Consider the following 17,496-nt stretch of genomic DNA (forward strand, 5'->3'; position numbering starts at 1 on the left):
TCAAGTTGAGATGTTGGTGGTCTCTTCTTTCCGTAGTGAAGACGTCTGCCCCATTCCGTGGGGTGTAGAGTTTCAGATTTGACCTGTGAGATTCTTATTCTGGTTCATGATTCGGTAGTCTGATACGTGCCGAATCTTCGAACATATGAAATAGCTGCCGAGAATGGTTTCTCTTCATCTCCTCGTCAAACTTGAGCGTTGGCGAAGACGTCGAAGTCCACGGAGACCGCCCTCCCGCGGTTCGACATTGTCGGCTCTCACTATGCTGCTCACGGCTCCTTCTCGGGCGATGCCAGGTATTGGTCATTCTCGTCATGACCACGCAAGCGATGCATTCAATGCCAATAGAAGTTTGTGATGGTTGCGCGTGGACGCAAGCGTGGAAGAGATCTCACGTGGAGCGAGCTCCGTGTTCTGCCTGAGGCATCATTCGTATCGATAGGGGTGAAGACGACCGCAGCCTTGTTCAACATCATCTTTTGGAGACTTCAATAAATCATTATGGCCTTCATATGCTCTTTCATGCATTTATGAAAGTTCAGCTTTGGAGCAACTATTCAGCAACTCCCTCAAATCAGAACAACCTCTAACTGTCAACCAACCGATCTACCAGCAAAGTCAAATCGACGATGGCAATCCAGTGGCCTTGCCCTATATGTCAATCACCACCTCCATTTCACGAGATGGATTATCCAGAGAGCTTTTGGGGCTGGTACCAAGGTCAAGGATAACTCCTTTATCGAGTTGGACCACCTGAGCGACTCCATGGTCTAGAAAATGGGGCGACTGACCGCAACATGTGAGCTTTTCTGGTAGTAAGTCGCACGTAACATTGAAGTCGATACTCAATGCAAACCCTGGTCTTCTATTTGTCCCTATGTAGTAGTGAATGATTCTATTTGGCTAATAGTGCACATTCAAGACTGCCTAGCAATTACTCTCTTTCTGCATTCACAGAACGAATAACCATAGTATAAGAATAGCCAGATCTGCCTCTCTCAACACATCATTAAAGAACCACTCACACTTGAATCCTTCAATCAAGACTCCACACCGCAACAGAACCCACCATTCAAGCACACCATCACAAATCGCAACAGAACCGATCGTTCGAACCCACTATCGCAAATCAGACTTCAAGGTCAAAACTATCCACAATGTCCAAGAAGACTTGCCCAGAATGCGGCGCCGGCCTCCCTTACCACAAGCCAACCTGCACTTCCTACCCTAACCAACCAAACTGATGGGCGAATTAAGATGCTTTTGGGAAGGGCTTGTGGAGGGAATGACTTGGGAGGCGGTGAACTATAGGCGTCATGGTGGATGGTGGGATATCGGAGGGTCGGGTTTTCAAGTTGTGCCACCAGTTCATTTCGAAGTTTGGACGATGTTTGGTCTCGGCGAGATGTTGGATGACTTCTGCACTTTTGAAGCGTTGAGGCATTCTGCTACATCTTGCTTATTGATTTTCTTTGCTGTGTGAGATAAGTGCTTTTTACTATGAGTCGTATTTGTACAAGTCAGATAGCTCATTATTCGGAAGCATTGAGAGCCAAAATGTCCTTGTTCATCGTCATCGATCAGCCATGCACTCCGTCAAACACTCCGCCAGACCTCCAACGACACCGTAGTCTAGTCATTCATACTCCTCGCATAATCAATCGCACCCCTCGTCGCACTGGAGATCCCAGCCCTCACCGTCGAATCCAGATTGACCAAAGCATTGAGTGTGATCCCGCTGGGTGTACTCATCGCCGCCTTCATCGACTCAGGGGTCATGCCTCCCTGGTTGAACAAAGCCCCAGCACTCTTGAGACAGGCAGCTGTGAGCGCCTGTGCCGTCGCACGTGGCACTCCGCTCGCCACACTTGCATCAGTCACGGAGTCCGTGGCGACGATGGCCAAGGCGTGTACTGCTGCGCCGATTGCTGTCGCAGCGTCCATCTGCGATTCGGGGACGTGCTGGACCGAGCCGATGCTGGCGAAGGTCTCGTCGATGAGCTTGAAGTGCTCTGGAACTTTAGAGTCGGGGTCTGCGACTAGTGTGACACTCTCCCCTATTCTAGAGCCGATGGTTGGAATGATTCGTGCGACTTTCCAGTCATCGGAGCTAGGTTGAGAGGCCAGTTCTTTCTGAAGTTGAGATGTTGGGACGCCGGCAAGCATCGAGACGATGACTTTTCCTTTCAACGTTTGAACTAGACCTGAGATCTTGAGCAATGCGCTGAGTTCGCCTGGCAAGATGCCCAGGAGGATAATATCGGCATCTTTGGCTGCTTGGGCGATCTTGTCATCGCCGTGGGAGACTGTCACTTTGTCGGAGTGGCTGGAGAGGCTCTCCTGTAGTCGGTCATGAGAATTTTGTGACTTGACGTGTGCTGTGAATGTGTGCTTTGATCTCTGTAGCCAGCCATCGAGTAAGGCTGTTCCCATGTAACCTGCTCCTTCATCAGGTGGCGATTTCGCAACTTTCCGAGTATAGAGGCCTACCGCAGCCGAGAATGGCTATCTTGAGAGATTTCTCATTTGATCCAGTCATTATAACGTCTTCTATTGATTCTCCTCGCTATGTTTGATGAGACGTCTCCCCAAACGCCTTTTCATGAACTGATGCTTCCCAACTCCACCAAGCAAGGTAGTCGGCAGGGCACAGCCGGGACACGGCTGCACATCCGATGCTCGTCTCCTCTCCACTCGGCACCCACTCCCGACGTCTCCTCACAATCGACTCCTCACCTCCACCTCAGCACTAACATCTTCTAATCGCACAATCGGCGTCATCACACTCCTTATCTTCGCCTTCACATCCGCCGTCGGCTCAGTGTACGGCCTTCGTGGCCGAAGCAAGTACTCCGCATCCTTGATGCCAGCTCGTGGAGCAGTCACAACAGCGGTAGCGTATTTCGTATTAGCAACACCGGCTTTGGTAGGTGATTCCGCCAGAGAGAGTGTTTGCTGCAGCTTGAGAGCTTCGTCTTGTCGACCGGCTTGCCATAACCGATAGAGCCTGGCGACTGACTTCGGGAAGACGTTTGCAAATGCGGCGATGCAGCCTGCGCTACCGACGGCAAGGCCTCCGAGCAGAAAGTCGGATTGGCCGCCGTAGACAGCAAACCGTGAAGGTGCGAAGACCGCGGCGAGTCGAGCGATCTTTGCAACAGAGCCACAGGTCAACTTCACTCCGACGACGTTGTCGTTGGCCTTTGCGATCTTGGCGATGATTTCCGAGTCCATGTCTAGGCCGCTGCAGACGGCCGGGAAGTTGTAGAGGATGATGGGGAGCTGGCTAACGCTGGCGACCTGTTTGTAGAAATCCTTGACGACAGCTGTTGTTGTCTGCTTGCCGAAGTATGCGCATGGTAGGAGGAGGACGAAGTTGGCGCCGGCTTCGTATGCGTCTGTGATAAATTCGAGGACTTGTGCGGTTGAGTGGCCTCCCACTAGAAGTGGTCGGAATCATCAGCACGATGGCCCTCCTACAGATATATGCCTCATACTTACCACCAGCAATAATCGGACAGTCCGCCGGCACCGAGCGACGAGCCAGCTGCAAAAGTGTTTTCCTCTCCTCCCTCGTCAGGAGAAACGTCTCCGCGTTGGTCCCCAGAATCACAAGTCCCTGCAAGCCAGTGCTGGCAAGGTACGCATAGTACTTTGCCTGCGCATCCAAGTCCAGCTTATCCGCGCCTCTCTGGTAGAAAGTGATGGCCGGGACATAGCATCCGGGCTTCGGCACTGGATAGTTGTGAACGTATGGCCTCTTCGAGGAAGCCGCTGCCGAGACCTGGACCGAAGATTCGATAGTTGCTGCCATCGTGGAATATGGGTGCGATGGAGTCTTCGACGATCAAAGAGCGTGCTGAGGGGTCGATATAAGTTCCCAATGAGGCTGGTCAGGGGTCGGGTAGAGCGGCAGCGCCGGAGGGTGGACACGGTGGACAAGCGAGGCTGCGAATGCACATCGGTAACGCCATCCGATGGTGTTTTGATGAGCGAAAGCAGCGGTTCGCATGTCCTTTACATTTCATTTGCTCCTGTGCTTTGCATCGACAGCCGAAGAGACTTATGCGCGGTTTACTGGAACGTTGTATCTAAGGCAGACTTGTGAAGTAAGTTGAGCCAACGTTGACGTGCAGCTCGTCTCGAATAGACCTCACCCAGTATATTACAATGATATTCAGGCTCCGCAAGGACATTCAACTGAGACAAGACATACACATTTCGAAGAGATTCCAAGATCAATGCTACCATATGCTCGACAAACGCCCAAATAAGAATAAATCCGAATCATCACCTCATAATCATCATCACATAAATCCCCAAACACTCATCTACTCAACGCCCTCCCCCCAGTAACCCTCCTTTTCAACTCCGCCCAATTCGCCGCCATCCCATCCTTCATACGATCCGCTCCACCCCGATTCTCAATGATCCTCCTCAGCAAGTACTGCATACACTCCTGAATACTGCCCCAGGTCAAACACTTGTACGCTTTAGGAATGACAACGTTCGCCTTCTCGCTCTTCTGCCCCTCGAGATCCTCACAGCGTTTCACGACTTTACAGCCTAACTCGTCGGCCATGCCCTGGAGTTGGCCGAAGTCAGGGAGGACTTTGAGCTTGTTCTGGTTGGAGAGGGATTGCACAAGATCCCAGGCGCGGGCCACGCTTTCGGGGTTGTGGCCTGCGAGGAAGAGTTGGACTCTGGGGAAGTTCTCGGGAGAGAAGCCGAGGTTTGTGCCGGAGAGTAGGTCGCGGACGATGCCGTTGTAGGAGTTATCGGTATCCTGCTTGGTATCGTGGATGAGGTTTCTTTGGTCGTTGGCGATGTAAGCGCCACGAACGAGTTTCACGGCGAGCGTCCAGCCTTCTCGTTCGGCAATAGCGAGTTGATCCTTCAGCTTCGTCCGCGAGGCTTTGAGGTAGGCTTGGATGGTGTTATAGACGAGAGCCTTGCCGTTATTGTTGTATCGCCGCATGACATCGATCGTCCAGCGGTCGATGGCGGTTTGGAGGACTTGTTGTTCGGCGTCGACCCAGATTCTGCAGTTCTTCTCGAGTGCTTTGTCGCAGATTGCGTTCATTGCCGCGGTGAATTCTTCGGGTGGGTCTTCGTTCTTCATTAAGGCGTTAGTGACGCCGGGTCCAGCACCGGTCAATCTGAGTATTGTTAGCAATGGCCATATCAACGACGAGAAGCTATGACTTACTTCATTCCAAGCCAATCGCCCTCGCCAACCATATCCAAAGTCTTCAAATTGCCATCCCTCCACATATTAATTTCCAGAGATTGATTAGAATCTCCCCTTCCCGTTGAATGCAAGCCCCCTGAACTAGAAACCTGAATCTCCTTGCCATAACAAAGAATGATACCAGAGAATCCCATGCGCTTGATCGTGTCTCGTGTCTTGTAAATTTCATGTTGATTCGTTCCAGCACAAAATTGGTCATATACAAGGGGTTTGACCAATGCCCTCAAGATTGGATTTGCGTCCGGGTTGAGAAGTGCTGATCTTGAGTTGGCGATGCCTGAGAGGACGGTCATGCCCACTCGAAAGAGAAGTGGCGATGTGAAAAGGCTCCCCAGGAGGAGGTTTCTGAGGATGTTGACCGTCGGCAATCGTTCTAGTCCAGACGCAGGAACGACGACAGCCTGTGACTGAGACGCCTGCTTGGGAACGAAGTCATTGCTCTCCTTGACCTCCCTTGGGGCGACGGTATAGTCTGAATATTTCCTCCTCGCGGTGGCGAGTATGACCTTCCTGGCAGAACGTTCGCATTGCAACGAAGGCACAACACACAATCGCACATTGCTCCCCACAGCCCGGCCGAACATCGTGTTGATGGACATGATAGACGTTGACGAAGACGAGGACAACGATACAACCCAGCTGCAAGAACCTCACATCTCTATCTACACCTTTAAGATCATCCTCCTATCTCGACCTCTTCGGTCGGACAATAGTCCCGAGGAGGGGTGCGTTGGTCGGGCCAGGACTCCACATGGAAGCTCTGTGATACCAAGGGACGTAGCTCCCGGCTGACACGTAAAGCTAAGCTCTCGCACGGCAGAAGGCGGCTTTACCCAGGCTGTTTCGATAGGGCCTTGGGTGAGCTACTTGCTATACTTGGATATGGAATCCGGGGCTGGAAGGCCTTCGTTTCGGCAGGTGAGCACATGTGACTGATTGTGTCCCTGGGGTTGACACATGGATACGACATTCTGATGCGCCGACTTACGGGCGAGTAGGAGTTCGTTGCCGTCCAAGTGGTGGCCGGATCGGGTGCTGTTCCAGGTGAGTGATGGGAGATTGGGACCGCTTTCGGTCGCCGAAGTGGTGTCTGAGATGGCTTCGTGGAAGACGTAGAAATTGTTGCGATTATACATAGCTCGTACACTGCCGTAATTCGTAAAACTCATATCTCAAAATGCCGATGTCGTAGCCTGATCGTAGTCACCCATATCCATCCAATTCAACTGTCCAAAGTCCAGGGAGTCGGCCATCGCCAGAAGGTGTTCTCCGCTGAGACCATCTTCAGAGTTCCATTCACTCAAGATCGTGTCAATGCTGTACAAATTGTCCTGAAGCTGGTCGTCCATACCCGGCTGCGGAACCAGAGGCAAAGCCGTGACACTGGTGGGCGTTTCATTCTGACTCGGTTGCTGGGCCGCAGCGTTGAGCTCATGCAATTTCTTGAAGTTTTCGTCCACCAGTTCAAGCTCCCGCTTATTGTAGCCAGCGATAAGATTCCCTCGACAGACCATCTCGTTAAGAAGGGTATAAGCAGTCTCCAGCCTCGGATTCTTGTCACGGACTAACGATGGATCGACCGTAGTGGCGACCAGTAGCACCAGCGCAGACGAAAATGTAGCATCACAATCGAAGGGCATATGGCTCTCTAAGCAGATAGTGTCAGTCATCGAGACTTGAGGAATTCTTGCATTTGAACTCACCCAGAAGACATTGAGCCTGCAGTGCTTCCAGTATATTGAGCGTCTGCTGTGCAGAGCCAATGCAGACACGTAAAAGAGACCTCGCCCCGTGAGAAGTCGATACACGCAGAGGCCTTGACGAGTTTAGCCGCTTCTGTAGAAAGCTGTAGAGGAGTGGTCTGGTCGCAAGAATGAGGCACTGTCGCACTGTCAGCTGGAGCACACCAATTCATCGATGCTGGACGTACTTGATGGTGGAAGATGTGCAAATACGCAGACAGTCGACATATACCGCTCGCAGAGGCTTTGAGGTCGAGGGGGAAGTATTGATTGCGCTCATCGTTGGCTTCAGCGATCGTCCTCAGCGCTTCTTTCATGCTGGCCATAAAGCGTTCGCTTCGTCCGCCGCTCTTGCCGTAGACAGCTGTTACACGTTAGCGAAGTCCATGAATCAACTCAATCTGAACATACTCTGGAGAATCATCGCTTCAGCCCTGGACAATTTCACATGCAAGCTGAGGGCCAGTGACTTCCTTGTCGAGCCAGCGAATTTTGGCAACACGGCGGTTATGTCATCGTCAGACAAAGTAATCGGCACGCCTTGCAGAGATGTCATGTGGCGATCTAAGATGTAGACTGTCCACCAAACTTCGCGGCATCTTTCCACGACATGCTCTTCCAGATGTAGGCTGCGCATGTCAGTGTGCATGCCTTGCTCAACGGCAAGACGAGACGCCTGGCCGATCTATTCTCGTGTCAGTCTCGTTTTCGAAGGAAGACACTACAAAGCACCTACGACATTGTAAGCGGCGCTCCGCAGGTCCAGACACTGCAAGTACAGCGCTTTACAAGTCAAAATCTCAATCGACTGTATCGGATCTGACCAGAAAAAGGTGACGTTCGGCAACAATTGCATCGCTTGCACGAACAACTCAGCGCCAGGGGGTCGCTTGGCTTTGTTCGTTCGAACGATAAAAGCCTTGCCGAAGGCCAGAATCAACAGAAAATGGATGTACCACAGGCGAGGGTAGTTCTTCTCGTTGCCCGGATCCTCATAGAACTTCCCGAAGTAATGCATGAACGTCGTCTCGTCGAACATGTGGAACAGCCGTCCGCAGTGGAACTTGACGGCGTTGATGAGGAAGAGTGCGAAGTCCGAGGTTGGTAAAGTGGATACATCGACGCTGGTTGAGCTGATATGGCCATCCCATTCAAGGTCGTAAGTCGATCCCTCGAAAAGGAGACTGTCCGGTGGGAGCTCGGTGCCATTGATCTTCTCGTAGACCATCCGTAAGATCCGTCGGCCGAAAGACCAATTGCTAGATACGCCCAAGAAGACTATATGTATTGTCAGTGTTGACATCTTGCGTTGGATGTGGACTACTTACATCGTTTACTGGCCTGATCTACCGTCCACGACTCAGAAGTACTGGGATTAAGCGGGTTCGTCAAATCAGCTTCCGGCGTAGCACGCAGTCCGCTATGCTGATGCGAGTCCTCTGACTCGGAGTCAGGATCATCATGTTCGATATCAATATCATTAGACCCGGGAGGTGGCGTTGGGTTCTGCGGGGCTTCCGGTCCGGCTTCTGTCATGAAGTCCTGTTGTGAAGAGGGATGAATCTCCTCGTCTCCTCTATCGGCACCGATCCCGCCATTGAGACGACTTTCAGGAAGCTGAGAGACCTGTCGTTCCAGTTCCGCGAGGTAGCTATATGTACTTCATAAGCCAGGTTTCGAAGTCGACGGCAGTCGGAAGCTGCGGGAAGGTCTTACTGTTGACTAACGAGGATCTTGTGTTGCTTGTCGTCAAAGACGCAGGAGATACTCCGTCGACTGCACTGTTCGCAAGGCACATTGCCTGAGCACTTGATTTTCTGTCGCCGGCATCGATTGCACCTGAGACAATCGTTAGTCGGGCACACAAACTTGATCGCGTGGGGGCCGGAAACTGACGCGTTCGGGGCACGTTTTCGCACGCGCCCGCTCCGTGTTTCGTCCATCAATTGTTACTGTGAGGCGGAAGGCGAGTGAGTGAAGTCGGATCGGTATGCGATGCCGCTATACAACCCAATCTCGGGCATCTTATCCGTTTTGATGACTGTTATCTTTGAGTACGTATCTTGTACCATAAACTTGCTGGAGGAGTGCCTCCTTCGATGAATGGCCGTAGTAACAGATTTGGAAACGACATCATCAAACGATGTCAAATTCTTCAAGAACGATCATCTCGAAATGTTATAATTTCGGCATCTCAATCTCGCGGGCGGCAATCTAAAGTACCCCAGAATGTCTCAGCCTTATGGCTGAACTCTCTGGGGAATCGCCGATCACAATTTCACGGCCTAAAAGTAGTACACCATTGGAGCCCAGACTCATTCTCGACAATTCGAACATCGCTTTCAATACATTCATCATCTATCAACCACCAACACCAGCCCTCATGCAACCATGCAAAGCCATCATCAAGACATCATCCGTCCCCAAGCGCTCAAGCCTCATTCTCCTCACAAATTACTAGGATACAAAACCTCATCCAACTTGTTATACTCCTCCTTCAGCGTCCTCGGCGCGGTAAACCTCTGCATGAGCCCCGCGCTTCCCGCCTTGTCACAAGTACCGCTCATCCTCGAGCCACCGAACGATTGCTGTCCGATCACCGCCGCCGTGATCTTGCAGTTGATGTAGAAGTTTCCGGCTGCGTATCGCAGCTTGTCTTCCGCTAGTCTGACCGCCTGCTGGTCGTTGGAGAAGATGTTGCCGGTCAAAGCGAAGCCGCCTCCTTGCTTGTCGACGATGTCGAGCGTCTTTTCGAATTCGGCGTCGGGGTACACGTAGGCGACGAGGACGGGGCCGAAGAGTTCTTTGTCGAAGAGTTCGTGGTCTGGGTTGGAGGTCTTGTAGATGGTTGGGTCGATGTACCAGCCCGTGGAGCTATCGTAGGTGCCACCGACGACTTTCTCGAGCTTGCTGTCGGCGTTGGCGGAATCGATGGCGGCGGTGATGCGGTCGAAAGCCTTCTTGTTGATGACGGGACCTGTGAACGATTGATAATCCTCTGGAGGACCGACCTTGACACGGGCGAGTTCTTTCTTGATTTGAGTGAAGAACTCATCGGCGCGGCTCTCGGGGATGTAGATACGGGAGCATGCAGAGCACTTCTGGCCGGCGTACTCGAACGATGCTCGGACTGTGTGCTTGGCTGCGTTGACAACATCGGCTGAAGGATGAAGGAGGTGGAAGTTCTTGCCAGAGGTCTCGCCCATCATCCGCGGGAAATCGCGGTACCTCTTCTCTGCGAGGCCTTGAGCGGCTTTGACGTTCAGAGAACGGAAGACATCAGAAGAGCCGATGAATGCCAGGGCCGAGAACTCGCGGTGATCAAAGACGGTGTTGGTGATGGTCTCGGCGTCGCCGTGGACGATCTGAATGACACCCTCTGGAAGACCGGCCTCTAGCAGGATCTGGTGCACAAGATGACTGGCGTAGGCGTTCATTGGAGCTGGCTTCCACACAACGACGTTGCCCATCAGCGCAGGTGCCGAGACGAGGTTACCACCAATGGCAGTGAAGTTGAACGGAGAGACAGCGTAGACGAAACCCTCGAGCGGCCGCCAGTCTGTTCGTCCGTGGTGGCTCTGAGCGTTCACGGTCGGTTGCTTGTCGTAAATCTCTTGAGCAAAACCAACATTATACCGGTAGAAATCTGCCAACTCTGCAGCCGCATCGATCTCAGCCTGCCATGCGTTCTTTCCCTGGCCGAGCATGGTAGCTGCAAGAAGCTGGAAGCGGTATTTGCCAGACACCAAGTCGGCCGCTCGCAGAAAGATGGAGGCACGGTCTGTGAAGGGCATTTCCTGCCAGGTCTTCTTCGCCTTCAACGCGGACTCGATCGCCTTGTTGACATCCTCCTTGGATGCTGAGGCGAACTCTTGGAATGACGACTTGTGCTCGGCAGGCATCACCATGGACGTGAGTGACTGGTTTGCCGACACCTGTGCATTCTTTCCACCGATCGCTGGGACCTTGACGGGGAGTTGTGCTCGGAGCTCTTCTAGTGCCCTGGAGAGCTTTGTTCGCTCTGGTGAGTTGGGTGCGAATTCGAGCTGGTGTTCTTCGTCAGTTCAGACCTCCCACACAACACCAACTCCATGAACTCACATTTGGCTCATTGAAAGGCTTCGGCACACGGTAAGTGCCAGAGGTCAAACACCTCACACCATTGACTGGTCTGCTGCATATCCGTTGCGATCTCAAAGTCGCAGTCTGTCTGAGAGCTGATCCAGCAGGTCGTAATCTCGTCGCCATCTTGAGATCTGTGAAGAGCAGCAAACGAAGAACAGAGCAACGAAGAGCAAGACAAACAAAAAAAGTCACAAGCTCACTTTTCCACAGAAACGCGTTGTTGACGCCACTGTATACATTAAAAGTTCCCGTTGCTCCTCACCCGCACATGCAACACGCCGGTCTCGCAGCCGTGTGACCAGCATTGCATCCACGGCTTCCGTGACCGACCGATACATCCCCTCCGTTCCCAACTGCCATTTCGAGCGTGTACCTGGTAGAAGATTGTGTAGTCATCGGCTGGTGACGGCTTGAGGAGTCGCTCTCCGCACAGCTCTCCCCACAAGAGCTTCACGGAAGGTCAACCGTAGTCAGGAACCAGAACCAACCTCACCTCTCGGGAGGGGTCCCGACGAGATACTTGTTTCGACGAGATAGAGCTTGTCAGGTCATGTGTTACGTGGATCGAGTCGTCGTGCGAAACGGAACTTGTGTCCGGATCAGCTTCTCTCGCCATGGGATCATGGATTCGCTGGAGTAGGAAAGAGGAACCCGAAGGTTTCTGGATAATATATGCGTGAGGAAGGACGGCATATTCGGAGTGCGGAAGGATTGAGCTCCGAGAGCAAGAGTGATTCTCAATTAAAACATTGATTTATCCTTCTCGACCTCACCCATCAGGACAAGACAGAGATATATTCACACAATGCCGATATCAAAAGACACCCCCATCTCCATCCTCGGCAGCGGCGCCTGGGGCCTCTCAACAGCAATCCACCTCCTCGCCGCCGGCCACACCAACCTAACCGTCTACGACCGCTCCCCCGAAATCCCCTCCCCCTACTCCGCCGCCTACGACCTCAACAAAATCGTGCGCGCCGAATACGAAGACCCCTTCTACACCCGGCTCGCCCTCCAAGCCATCCACGCCTGGAAAACCCACCCGGCGTTCACACCGCACTACCACCAAACCGGCTACGTCGTCGCCTGCACGGGTCGCGCGCCCCCGAAAGCCGTCGAGCACCTCGAGAAAGCCCTCGCGTCGATTGAGCAGGATCCGGCGTTCAAGGCGGGGATTCGGAGACTGGAGGGCCGCGAGGCGTTCAGGGATTATACGTGGCAGTATACGGGTCCGTTGAGCCAGTGGAAGGGGTATTATAACCGTCTCGCGGGCTACGCGCACTCGAGCGATTCCCTCCGCAGCGCGTGGGAGTTCGCCGCAAGGAGGGGTGTCAAGTTCGTGCTTGGTGAGGAGGCGGGGAGAGTTACGAAACTCGTCTACTCCGGCAAGAAATGCACGGGCTTCGTCACGGCCGACGGACAGACGCATTCTTCGGCTCTTACAATCGTGGCCCTGGGCGCCCACGGCGCCTCCCTCCTCCCCAGCCTCGGAAAATTCTCCGTCGCGCGCAGCTGGTCCGTCGCGCACGTCCAGCTCACGGAGGAGGAATGCAATCTCCTCCGCGGAATCCCCACGACGAACGTGCGGGATCTGGGATTCTTCTTCGAACCAGACCCTAAAACCCGACTGTTCAAACTCTGCCCCTTAGGGATCGGCTACACGAACCCGGATGCGAAAACGGGGATATCCCTCCCACCGCCTGACCGTCTCCCGCCACCGCAGGACTTCATCCCATACGAGGACGAGAAGAAGTTGCGCCAACTCCTCCGCGAAACCTTCCCCTGGATGGCGTCCCGCCCCTTCGTCGACCAGAAACTCTGCTGGTTCGCGGATACCGCGGATTCAGAATACTGCATCGACTACGTACCCGGCACCGAGAACTCCGTGATTTGTCTGTCAGGGGATTCCGGGCACGGCTTCAAGATGATGCCGGTGTTTGGGGAGTGGGTTGTGGAGTTGATCCAGCGAGGGAAGCAGCCTTTGGAGCGGTGGCAGTGGAGGGAGGGGAGTGTTGGAGGGGGGGATTGGGGCGAAAAGGTTAGTTGGAGGATTGGGAAGGGGGCGGAGTTGGGGGAGTTGATTCGGGCGAAGGAGAGGGTTGTTAGGGCAAGGTTGTAGGAAGTTTCTTTTCGGGGAGGGTTGTTACTTTGGGTTATGTGATGATTGTTATGAAGACATGATTGATTGAGCTTTTGAGTTCTGGAGGTGAGGTGGAAATTGCATTGCATGTAGATAGATAGAGAGGAATGGACATTTCAGACTCCCAACTCCATCATCACAGTCTCATCACATCCTCGCCTTATCTGCCTTCCCCATCCCCTCCACCGCCCCAAAAGCCTCCGCCACATACCTTACATTCCCCCAATTCAACCCACTAACACTAACCCGCCCATCGCCCGTCAAATAAACATGCCACTTCTCCCGCAAAACCCTCACCTGCTCCGGATCCAAGCCCGTGTAACAAAACATCCCCGTCTGCTCCGTCAGATGCTTCCACTTGCCCTCCTCACCCTTCCCCTTCTCGAGAAGGGCTCGCAAAGCTCTCCGCATCTCGACGATCCGTCCGGACATCGTTCTCAAGTCTTCTTGCCATTCGGAGAAGAGAGCAGGGGAACTGAGAACCGTACTCGCGATCCGCGCGCCGTACGCGGGCGGGGTGGAGATATTCACTCTCTGCAACTTCTCCATTTGGGATTTAATCCTCGCGGCGAGATCCGCGTCCTGGGCAACGACGTGCAGACACCCTGTGCGCTCGCCGTACAGGCCGAAATTCTTCGCGTACGACTGCGCGACGAGGAGGGCGGGGAAGTCGAGGGATACGAAGTGCCGGATCGCCCAGGCGTCGGCGTCGAGGTCGCCTGATGCGAAGCCTTGGTAGGCGGAGTCGAAGAAGGGGAGGTGTTGTCTCTCCCGCATTACGGAGGCGATTTGCCGCCATTGGGATTGTGTGGGATCGACGCCGGTGGGGTTGTGGGCGCAGGCGTGCAGGAGGACGATGGAGTGCTCGGGGATGGCGTGGAGGGTGGCGAGGAGGGCGTCGCAGTCGAGGGATTTGGTGGTGGGGGTGTAGTAAGGGTAGAAGGCGGTTTCGAGGCAGGCGTCGTGGAGGATGGGGAGGTGGTTTACGTAGGGGGGCGAGCTGACGTGGACTCGTTTGGCGTCGGATTCTGGGAAGAATTTGGAGAGGAAGCGTGCGCCGAGGTGGAGGGCTCCTGTGCCGGAGATGGTTTGCATGGTGGCGACGCGGTGGTTGTGGAGGATTTGGCTGTCTTTGCCAAAGACGAGTTGTTGGGAGGCGGCGAGGTACTCGTTGAGTCCGGCGATGGGAAGGTATTCATGGTTGAGATCTGGTGTTTGTCGGAGAATCTCATCGGCCTGGTCAGAACATCAGTTTATGATCTTCTGGCAGCCTTGTTGGTGATCCTACTTTCTTGACGACGGACAACACCCAAGGCTTTGCATTGTCGTCTCTGTATGCCCCAACACCCAGATCGACCTTCTTGGGATCAGTATCAGCTCGAAACGCTGCACTCAATCCAAACATGGGATCTTTTGGAGCCATAGGCACAGACGCCAATGGCGATTCAGAATCCTGTCTTCCATTTGCTGAGTATGGTGTTGTTCCAGAATTCAATACGTCTTGTTCCGAATTGGTCGCCATTTTGCAACGTTTCCTTTCAGCAACTCTCAAAACCTTCCAGAATCTCGGCGATGTTGCAGTCTTTCCAAACTTCCAAACTAAAGACAAGGTTATCACCACCATTCCCGGCCTTCGATAAATTTCCCGGGCCTACCGGTCCATCACTTGCCCGACCGACATCCACCAGATCGATAGGCAGAGCAACCACCATCACGTGACGCGGTTCCAAGACCCGAAGATGGAGCTCCACCTCCCTGCTCACTGAGCTTTCATGGAGTCGGCTACCAGTCCCGATCCAAGACGTCTCTGGAAACTCTGACTCTTTTTGAACAAGCTCATGTGTTGGCAATGTGACAGCCGTGGATTCGGTAGAGAGAGCTTTGGACGCAGCTTTGAATGCCGGTGCTGAGCTGCGAAGGGAGCTGGAAGGTGATAGTGCGGTTCCGTCGGCGCCGAAAATGAAGCTTTGGCAGATGGCGAGGATTCGTTGGTCGGCTTGCAGGCTCGTCGATGTGTGAGAAGACTGTGTTTTTTGAAGAAGACTCTACAGTCGGACAGTCAAGATGCAACAGGACCAGGCATTGATGAAGTCGGGCTCGAAGGCTGAAAGAACATCCTTATCGTCGAGAGATGTCTCCAAGACGGAGAACTTATTCCAGCGGCTTTCAGTCGACGCCGCAGCGGCGTTGGCAGCAGCAACTGCTGTATCGCCTGTGATGACCTTGATCGATAGGTGAGCGATCACAGCAATCCTCAATATCCGCGGACAAGGCTGAACCCTTTTCTAGAGCCGTCACAGAATCAGCAGCAGGCCAAACTTCAATAGCCAGCTCGGTTCGAGACTCGTTGAAATCCCTCGCGCGACAACCGCAGACATTCCTCTTCAACAGGCCCATGGCTTCCATGTTCCTGCTGTACAGCTTGACATATCTGACAGCCAATACCGTCGATACTCTCTCCTCATATTCGGAAAATCTTCCTGCTTCTTCAACAACAAGCAGCACGACCAAGTTCGCAGCGGTGACAGCCGTGAATGTTGGGCTGGCGCTATACAAAGACGCTACGTTTGCGCGATCGTTCGGGTCTCCTGGGTCGAAGTTGAGGGCGTTGCCGGCGAGCTGTTATGTCCCATTTATCGTCAGGGATGGAATCACGCTGGGCGCGACGTTCAACGTTCCTGCTGCGATCGCGCCGAGCCTGCCTGAGGGACTGGAAAAGTACATGAGTCGACTGTCCATTGCGCAGCTAGCGGCTCCGGCGGCGAGCCAGTTTCTTTGCACGCCTTTGCATTTGTATGGGCTGGATCTGTACTATCGAAGCGGGAAGATGCCATTGAGGGAGAGGTTCGAGTTTGTGAGGAGGATGTGGTGGTCATCTTCTGTTGCGAGGGCGTGTCGAGTGATTCCAGCGTATGGATTAGGTGGCGTCCTGAACAACGACGCTCGGAAGTATATGATGGAGAAGATAGAGTAGGAAGGGAAGTGGAATGAGGCTAAAAAGTACATGTTACTACTCGTTACATTGACCTGGGTATCATTTCAGAAGACCTACTTCGCGTCTCGATGCTTTCCCCTTGACCACAGACGTTGAAAGACATGCCAACGCCATTACGCCGCGCTTCCCAGATGAAAGTCCCTGTCCCAAAGGCACACCTTTCAAGTCGATATGCCCCATTGTCGACGCAAAGCGATGAGTTGGTCGCGTATCTGAGGCTCCATTGCGTATATCTGCTCGCGACTCATATTCTTGACAGTTTCAAGCGCTCTTGCTTGATCGTCTGGTAATTGCGGCTGTGGAGCTTGCTGCGGCGGAGGAGCCTGGTACGCAGCTTGTTGAGGTGGAGTGGGGGCGTACTGCTGAGGGTAGCCGGGTGGATACTGCCCATATTGGGCTTGGGGTGGCTGGGCGGGAGGGTAGTGCATTGGCGGCGGTTGCTGTTGTGGAGGCAGCGCCTGTGCTGGTTGTTGCGGACCAGCCGTTGCGACTAGCTGGGCGATGATGTTGGTGTCGACGAGATTTAGGAGGATCATGGCCTGGAAGACGGCGTATCCGAGTTGAGGTTGAGATTGGAGGAGGGCAGTTGCCTGCTGAGGATTGCTTGCGCACATGTTCTTGAGCTGGCTAATGAAGTCGAGCAGCTGAGGCGTCTGGACCTGTTTGAGGGTGTTGCTGATCTGGTCGAAGGCCGTGACGCCGGGCAGGAGCTCGACACCTGGTGGGATGGGTGGGAGAGCGGTTGCATCCGGTCGTGCTGGCGGCGCTCCGGGCATATTGAAGTGCGCAGGCGGAGGAGCGCGGTTGGTGTCCTGCTGCTGGTTCTGCTGGTTGTTGGCATTGGCGGTGCTGCGGTTGTCGTTGCTGTAGTCCACCCGCAGCGTGCGCCCGTTCAGCTCAAACTCGTTCAGATTGCGCACTGCCGTCGCCGCCGAGTCGGTGTCTGAGTACTCCAAGAACCCGAAGCCCTTCGGCTGGCCCGTCTCCTTGTCGTAGACCAGTCTGAAGCCCATGACCTGTCCGCATCGCCCAAAGATGTCCATGATCTGCTCTTCCGACACGCCATAGGGGATGTTCCCGATGAACACCACCCGGCCGCCCTTCTCTCGGTTCGCCATCTTGTGTGGTAGTCTTTGTATTGAGTGTTGGTTGCGTTTGTGCGGAAGAAAGAGAGAGCGCTGGAGGTTGGAGGTTGCACGCTGGCCCAAAGCTCACTTCCGCTCACACGCCACACATCACCTCC

General features: G+C 53.8%; 8 protein-coding genes across 8 annotated transcripts; 2 read left to right on the forward strand and 6 right to left on the reverse strand.

The window, feature by feature from the left end:
* Positions 1–2,718: 2,718 nt before the first annotated feature.
* Positions 2,719–3,814, reverse strand: M409DRAFT_62191 (uncharacterized protein; the record flags this gene model as incomplete). The annotated part of the gene is made up of 2 exons (XM_033815061.1): positions 2,719–3,440; positions 3,502–3,814. 2 exons carry the CDS (start codon positions 3,812–3,814, stop codon positions 2,719–2,721), a joined length of 1,035 nt encoding a protein of 344 aa, XP_033674896.1.
* Positions 3,815–4,327: 513 nt separating this feature from the next.
* Positions 4,328–5,850, reverse strand: M409DRAFT_62192 (uncharacterized protein; the record flags this gene model as incomplete). Its single annotated transcript, XM_033815062.1, has 3 exons — positions 4,328–5,159; positions 5,210–5,652; positions 5,701–5,850. The coding sequence occupies 3 exons, from the start codon at positions 5,848–5,850 to the stop codon at positions 4,328–4,330; spliced, it is 1,425 nt and encodes a 474-aa protein (XP_033674897.1).
* Positions 5,851–6,423: 573 nt separating this feature from the next.
* On the reverse strand, positions 6,424–8,936 carry M409DRAFT_62193 (uncharacterized protein; the record flags this gene model as incomplete). The annotated part of the gene is made up of 8 exons (XM_033815063.1): positions 6,424–6,899; positions 6,955–7,132; positions 7,182–7,357; positions 7,405–7,678; positions 7,730–8,271; positions 8,322–8,644; positions 8,710–8,832; positions 8,890–8,936. 8 exons carry the CDS (start codon positions 8,934–8,936, stop codon positions 6,424–6,426), a joined length of 2,139 nt encoding a protein of 712 aa, XP_033674898.1.
* Positions 8,937–9,440: 504 nt separating this feature from the next.
* On the reverse strand, positions 9,441–11,241 carry M409DRAFT_62194 (uncharacterized protein; the record flags this gene model as incomplete). Its single annotated transcript, XM_033815064.1, has 2 exons — positions 9,441–11,039; positions 11,095–11,241. 2 exons carry the CDS (start codon positions 11,239–11,241, stop codon positions 9,441–9,443), a joined length of 1,746 nt encoding a protein of 581 aa, XP_033674899.1.
* Positions 11,242–11,923: 682 nt separating this feature from the next.
* M409DRAFT_16282 (uncharacterized protein) lies at positions 11,924–13,237 on the forward strand (the record flags this gene model as incomplete). Its single annotated transcript, XM_033803559.1, has 1 exon — positions 11,924–13,237. One exon carries the CDS (start codon positions 11,924–11,926, stop codon positions 13,235–13,237), a length of 1,314 nt encoding a protein of 437 aa, XP_033674900.1.
* A 168-nt stretch (positions 13,238–13,405) lies between these two features.
* Positions 13,406–14,780, reverse strand: M409DRAFT_35309 (uncharacterized protein; the record flags this gene model as incomplete). The annotated part of the gene is made up of 2 exons (XM_033810372.1): positions 13,406–14,494; positions 14,547–14,780. The coding sequence occupies 2 exons, from the start codon at positions 14,778–14,780 to the stop codon at positions 13,406–13,408; spliced, it is 1,323 nt and encodes a 440-aa protein (XP_033674901.1).
* A 563-nt stretch (positions 14,781–15,343) lies between these two features.
* On the forward strand, positions 15,344–16,232 carry M409DRAFT_35131 (uncharacterized protein; the record flags this gene model as incomplete). The annotated part of the gene is made up of 2 exons (XM_033810351.1): positions 15,344–15,492; positions 15,548–16,232. 2 exons carry the CDS (start codon positions 15,344–15,346, stop codon positions 16,230–16,232), a joined length of 834 nt encoding a protein of 277 aa, XP_033674902.1.
* A 182-nt stretch (positions 16,233–16,414) lies between these two features.
* M409DRAFT_35202 (uncharacterized protein) lies at positions 16,415–17,371 on the reverse strand (the record flags this gene model as incomplete). Its single annotated transcript, XM_033810357.1, has 2 exons — positions 16,415–16,523; positions 16,614–17,371. The coding sequence occupies 2 exons, from the start codon at positions 17,369–17,371 to the stop codon at positions 16,415–16,417; spliced, it is 867 nt and encodes a 288-aa protein (XP_033674903.1).
* Between the last annotated feature and the right edge of the window lie 125 nt (positions 17,372–17,496).

Source organism: Zasmidium cellare (genome assembly GCF_010093935.1).
Source record: "Zasmidium cellare ATCC 36951 unplaced genomic scaffold M409scaffold_1, whole genome shotgun sequence".
In the NCBI taxonomy this organism is placed as follows: Eukaryota; Fungi; Ascomycota; class Dothideomycetes; order Mycosphaerellales; family Mycosphaerellaceae; genus Zasmidium; species Zasmidium cellare.